The 6,904-nt window shown below is 38.8% G+C and overlaps 1 protein-coding gene across 1 annotated transcript; it reads right to left on the bottom strand.

Annotated features, from left to right (window-relative positions):
* Positions 1-4,254: 4,254 nt before the first annotated feature.
* LOC108081489 (uncharacterized) lies at positions 4,255-5,579 on the bottom strand. The gene has a single exon (XM_017176687.3). It carries the CDS (start codon positions 5,504-5,506, stop codon positions 5,276-5,278), a length of 231 nt encoding a protein of 76 aa, XP_017032176.1. The 5' UTR covers positions 5,507-5,579; the 3' UTR covers positions 4,255-5,275.
* Positions 5,580-6,904: the final 1,325 nt, after the last annotated feature.

Genomic DNA, 6,904 nt, shown 5'->3' with positions numbered 1-6,904 from the left:
TAATTCATAAGCAACATTTTGGAATGGCAGCGGAGCTTTTCCGCTTTCCCACCGCCCGAGTGTGTGTGTGTGTGTGTATATGGAGAGTGTGCGGCGCGTTATATTGCACAATAAACGCGTTAAGTTGAAAGTAATGCATCAACGTTTTGCACGCGCCCCAAAAATGCAGCCAGCGATGGCACTAGCTTACACAAAAATCGTTTTTCTAGTAAGAAATTGATAACGGATTCTACCAAGGAAGTTATTCAAATTTTTAGAGAATTTCTTACATCTTTATTATTTTCATTTTAACTTAGATTTTATTAAAAGATTTTAATATTTTTACAGATATTTTTAGAATGTTCTTAACAATATCTAGAACCTATTGTTTTGGTGGTGTAATCCTCTGTTTTGTTTACTAGTGTACAGCAACAATGAGGAGTGTGTGCTTCCATATGTTGCCTTCAGACAGACTGACAAGGATGGAGTGAGTATAGGCAACTGGATGAGGGCACCAAAGCCTTTGAAAGATGAAGGAGCAAATGAGGTTGCAGCAGCGGATGTGGAAACGGAAGCGAAGTGCAGCCGCAGAAAATGAAGTGAGGTGTGAAGTGAAGACGTGAAAATGTTTGTGAAACAGTGACTTTAAGGGGGTGTTACTGATCTGTGGATTAAGTCAAGCCATTTGACTCAGTAGAACACTTACCAATACATCTGTATATGTTACTTTTAACTAGGATTTGTTAGACATGATTTTAAAATATTTAAAGGCTATTGTCATTAAAAGTATTCATCACTTCTCGGTGGTTATTTGAATTCGTTTTACTTCAAATGCAGTTTAAAAACAAATTAAACAAAAAACCATTTAAAATTCAAGGTTCATTCATACTTATTTACTTTTCTCTCTGCCATGGAAGTTCAACTCCAAATATTTAAGGTCCTTGTTTATCTGCGGCAATCCACATATCAAATAAGAGACACCCTTAAAATTAAAAAAAACAAGAAAGGAAGCTAACTTCGGCACGCCGAAGTTTGTATACCCTTGCAGATTGGTTTTGATGTTTATTTTATAGATTTAAATGCTGAAAACACTCACAAAACAGAGTTTCATTACATTTTACCTATACTTATTATGTTTACAGTTTGACAGTTACAGTTTTACATTCTCAGCTTTATATATTTTATACATTTACCGATCGCTTCTATGGCAGCTATAAGATATAGTTGTCCGATTTTTATGAAATTTATACCAAAATTCTAGAATAATAAAAAAAACGTATATCTCAGAGTAAATAAAAATGCGTTGAAAAACAACGAAGCTATAATTTTATTTCTATTAATTTCTCGATCGTTCCTATGGCAGGGATATCATATAGTCGTCCGATTTTCATAAAATTTTTACCAAAATTCTGGAATAATATAAAATGGCTATATCTCAAAAATGATGCAAAAATATTGAAAAACAGCCAAGTTATACTTTTTTTTCTAAAAATTTATCAAACATTTGTATGGCAGCTATATGATATAGTCGTCCGATCCGGCCCGTTCCGACATATATAGCAGTGAGAGCATATAGAAGACTATATGCAAAGTTTCATTCAGATAGCTTTAAAACTGAGGGACTAGTTTGCGTAGAAACAGACAGACAGACAGACGGACAGACGGACAGACAGACAGACGGACAGACGGACAGACAGACAGACGGACAGACGGACATGGCTAGATCGACTCGGCTGTTGATGCTGATCAAGAATATATATACTTTATAGGGTCGGAAACGTCTCCTTCACTGCGTTGCAAACTTCTGACTGAAATTATAATACCCTGCAAGGGTATAAAAATAATAATAATAATAAACATTTTATGTTGACGATATGCCGCGGCGGGAAAAACAATCGATAATAATTTGAAACGGCGACATGAAAGTAAAATTATAATTAATAAATCCATCATTTCGCACCCGCTGTTGCTCGATTGTTTTCATTCCTTATTTGTATTTTTTTTTTGCTGCGTTGTCAGGGACAGAAGAGGCATGGCCACGCCCCCTGCAGTGTTAATAAAATGCGTGAAATTTCCATAGCCAGCTTGGGGGCGTTTATGCATCAGATGTGTTATGAATTTCAATGCAGTGCAGGTTGCAAAATACAAAAAGAAAAGAAATAAAGACCAGCTTCGAACTGACAAAGTGAAAAAAAAAGAGTACCAAGTTGAGTTCAGCGAAGTGCGTTTTTGCAAATGGGAGGTGAAAGGACCTTCTCCAGCTCCTCAGATTGCTGTGTGTATTTTTTGGGGCATGCGAGGTTCTTGACGCTGTCGCTGGCATTTCACATTACATTAACGTATTTATGCAAATTGGCTGCGAGTCCTTCGTCCTACGTGTTTGTATCCTACCGCACTTTGCTCCCTGGCCGCCAACTACTAGCCCCGGCTCCTTCGTCCGGGTTTTTTGTCGATGCGCCATATTTGCATGCATTTTAAATGACTCGGATATCAATTTTGACATATCACTTGACTGCTTAAAAAGGTTTATGTATTTATACAAACGAACACGCCAAACTGATAGGCCTCTCTCGCTGTCTCTCGCCCGCCCAGCTGCTATATCCCTCCTTTTTTTGTCATAATAAAAAAGGAGGATTTTAAATTTATTGCTTCATTAAAGCTTAATACCCAACGGCATGAGTGTGCGTTTCGCTCCCACTGTGTTTCACTTTATTCATGTATCAGGTGAAATATTCAGGATCTGGCTCGCACTTTTTTCGCTCCTGTTTTTCGTTACTCTCTTTTTTGCTGAACATTGTTTTGGCCATGTGTGCTTTTTTCGGCTTTAAAACATTTGAAAGTCATCCAGCATTAGCCAAAATGTGTGCTCTTGGCGTGTTCGCTTAGTTCAGTTGCGATATTTTGTGATGCTTTGTTGTTGCCCGAGTTTCATTGTTGCAAAATTAATACATTTGTATTTAAATGTTTTGTTGCCGGGCGTACATTGAATAAAATGGCACCGAAAAACGCATGTAAAATGCATGTTAAGTATTCATGTTATTAAAATGTAAACAATATTAGGAAAAATAAACGTAAGCGACGCCCTGAACTGGTTCAATGCCATTGAATTAATAATAAATGCTGCTGAGAAGCGGCTTTAAAGTGGGCCCAGCTTTAAGGTCGCCAGTTTAGCTGGCTGAGGGCAAAGTTAATCATAATTCTAGAAGGTCTAGGAGCGGCGGGGCAGTCGGTCAGGTCAATCCATTAGTTTGGCCTGCAAAACTCAAGCCGAAAAGCCAGAGTAAATAATTAAATTTGCTGCGTAAATAAAACTTGGAGTGGCCGCCAAAATGGCCGGGAAGCTGGAGCAACCACTTGAACCGCTTCTCTACAATGTCAAAGGCAGGCGCAGGCTCCTCTGAACTCTCCTTCCTCCGACTTTCTCCATCCCCATCCATTCTCCTTTTCTCCCCTTTTTGTCTGTCTGTCAGCCACTCCGATTCTGAAGCTGCTTTCATTTGGCATTCAGTGAAATTGCTTTTATTAGCGTATAAATCAACAGTGCAAAAATCGTAGCACACTCTCCGGCATCCCGGCGTTTAAATTAAATTTATGCGCCATTCCGACTTGTTTACAAGTTGTTCTGGCCCCAAACGAAAGACAACGCAAGCTAGAAAATGGCCGAGAAGGCAACCCTTGGGCGGCGGTTCACACTTGAAAAGTGCATGAAAGGCCTGGCTTAGTGACTGTTCGAAGGAGAGCGAAGTACCTTCGATGATACCATGGCCAATTATTATGCACTGGACATAATAATAAAACTATAAATTAAATTAACTCATAAAAATTCCGTGTGCATAAAAGGGCAATGGCAATGGCAATAGCTTTGACGATGGCGATGGCGAAGACCCACCACCCGAAATAATAACCTTGTTTTTGTTGCAGCCCGCCAAAGGAGGCGAGGTGGGCGGCCATCTACCATCTATCTATCTGTCTATCCGGGGCGGTGTCAGTCTCAGGCTGCTGCGTTGTCCAAAAACTGCCCGCCAGAGACCGTTCGCCACTCCACTCCATTCCAGCTCCAGATCTTTCCCTTTTCGCTCACTGAGCGAATGGAAATGTGTTCAATAAGAAAGGAAAATTGGTTTCTACTCGATGCTTAAAAAGAAACATATGTTTATATACTGCGGTTTTTAAGTGTCATTTTAATTTGTAAGTTTTTTAAATTTTATATTTTAAAGTAGCAAGTTGACACATATAATTGTAGTAGTAGTAGTTATTTTAACAATTTCCTCTTAGTTTAATTTGTTTCTTTTAGTTTTCATTTATCTCTAAAACCTCGTTAATATGTTCTGTTATAACTGCTTTATAAATAATGATCACTTAGCACTTAGCACAGGTATTTTCCTTTTTATAATTTCATTTATTTTCATTGTCTGTTGCCTCCTTTTTTAAACCTAACTTAATTTTCCGAAATGTAAGTACTATTTTTTATTTAAGTATATAGTTTCTATATTTGTTTTTAGATCAACTTTTTTATGAAATGTATTTCAAATATCAGATAGCTTACTATTTATTGTTACTTAAGCCTGGTTTTTGGCTCAGTGCCCGCCTTCTCATCTTTTTCACTTGCCCATTCTGCTCTCAGTCTTGCTCACATTTTATGGCGCATACATATAGGCGCTTTGGCTTGTAAGTAGCATGTAAGTCGGATGATTTAAATTCTTGTGAGCACACCAAAGCGAGCCATCCGGCTGCCGCCTCGGCGCGATATATAAAGCGTCAGCGCGCATATTTGATTTGATTTCATTGCCAGAACTGAGACTGAGACTGCCCAGTAGGCCATTTCGTCGACAAGGACGCGACGTGCCTGTAAATATTTATTAATGCTGTGCAAGTTTCCTTTTGCCTAGGATTCCAAAAATTGCGTTTGTGTGTATCCAATGCGATGATTCTTCCAGTGGCTTTGATTTTCATTGAGCGCAGTTTGAATATGATTTTGTGGTCGCTGCCCTACGAAAGTTTATTTGAAATTTTCATAGTCAGAGTGCAGTGGCAAAAGAAAAAAAAGGACGTTGATTTGGCTTTCTAGTGGCTTTGATTTGACTTAAAGTTGAAATTTGTTTTAGAACCGCTGAAATTTTTATATAGTTATTAAATATATATCTTATATTGTTCACCTTGAGTTAATGTGAGCATTTCAGTGGTTATTTTTTAAAGGAATTTTGAATTTTAGTAGCTTATTTCGACTGGTGCCCTTATAGTTCTACTGTTCTTAGTACTCTATACCTAAAATAATTTGATTGCTTTTAATGATTTCTTATTTTTTAAATCTTCTCTTGGCTTCCTTTTGATGCAGTTTATTTTCCAGCTCTTCGATAATCAATTTCTTGATGCGATTTCTTAATTTCAGCTCTATCAGTTTCTCTCGGTCCTCTTTAAATTTTTTTGTGGCCTTCTTAAGGCGCTTCTTGATCCGCACAATTTTCAGATAAACTTTTGGCCTTCGCTTGGCAATAAAGCCCATTTCCCGCCACGGATTATTCATCATATTAGATTGTCTAATAAGCTTTCCGCTACAATTTTGTAACAATGCCTAAACTGAATTGAATATTGATAGCTAAATCAAAGCGAAATTTAATAAACTTCAGTAAACGGGCCAAACAAAAGGCAGGCGGGCAGGCGGCGGTCCAACAATAAGGCCAATAAATGCATTCAGCTGCGGAGCAAGAGGCTGTGATGATGACGTTTAAAGCAATTACAAGCGAAAGCAAGCCAAAGTCCACACCCATTCTCGCCGCCCACCGCCCTCTTAACAACAATGTGCATACAAATGCAAATTGCGCCCCGGCATACGTTGCGTATACGTAACGCCAAATGCCAGCGGCAGGAGGGCCAACAACAATGCATTTTCGCATTGCGTGAACAAAATAGTTTTGTGTTGCGGTTGTTTTTAGTGGCTCCATGGGGGCAAGCTAGTTTTCTGGGGGCGGCTCTTTCCGGGGTTGTGAGTGGGGCGCGAGGAATGCGGCAAACGTCGGGCCAAGAACAGCAACTACAGCAAGTGCAGTGGCAATTACTGGGCGTGTTGCTGTAGCGTCATAAGCCAGAGCTCAAGCTCAAGCCAAGAGATGGGAAAAAGCGAGAGAGTTGCAATTTCTAGTTTCTTTTCGCGAGCTTAACAAATGCATAACCAACTGAGAAGAACAAGAGTGCAGTGCAGCAGCTGGTAAGATATGGAGTTTGGAAATACCCTTTACAAGGGGAATTTTAAGGGGCATCTAAATTAATAATCCCAGGGAAACTATATAATAATCTAAAATGTATAATAAATATTCAAAAAAAAAAAAAAAAATTGTTATTCTAATTATTCATCTCTCAAGTTTTAAACAAGTTTTGAATGATATTTAAGGATTTATGTTTTAACTAAACCAAATTCTTGTACTGCCCAAGCTAGTCCATAATTCCAGAATGAATACTCTATCTCTTGGCAACCCCACGGCATTGTTGAGTTTTGTTCGGTTGATTGCTGCTTGCTTGGATGCTGGCTTGAACAGTATTCAGGGTGCAGAGCTGTTTCGCGTGCTGAGCATTTAGTGACACATTTTAGTGGTTGCCGCAAGCAAATTGCAGGTGCAAATCAAAAGATGTTGTCGCCAGGCCAACGGCCCGCACATAAATGGCTAGTGCCCCAGAACCACAATCTCAACCATCACCGCCAGCTCGCGCTTAACCAAAGGCCACCCACTGAAGGCCACTCCCCCACGTATCAAATCATGGCAAGGAAAACCAAAATTGACTCCAGCAGAATGAAAAAAGAAGCTAACACTGGCAGGAAAACATATTTATTTGGGAAAATAATAGATGAAATATTTGATAATAACTAAAAAACGAAAAACTATTATTAACAACAATTAACAATTTCAAAAACATCTAATAATTGGTTTGA

Source organism: Drosophila kikkawai, chromosome 3R (genome assembly GCF_030179895.1).
Source record: "Drosophila kikkawai strain 14028-0561.14 chromosome 3R, DkikHiC1v2, whole genome shotgun sequence".
Lineage (NCBI taxonomy): Eukaryota > Metazoa > Arthropoda > Insecta > Diptera > Drosophilidae > Drosophila > Drosophila kikkawai.
This window is presented reverse-complemented; position numbering and strand designations above follow the sequence as displayed.

Bases quoted from the DNA above. Each gene is read 5' to 3' on its own strand.
- LOC108081489 (XM_017176687.3), bottom strand. From the start codon at position 5,506: ATGATGAATAATCCGTGGCGGGAAATGGGCTTTATTGCCAAGCGAAGG.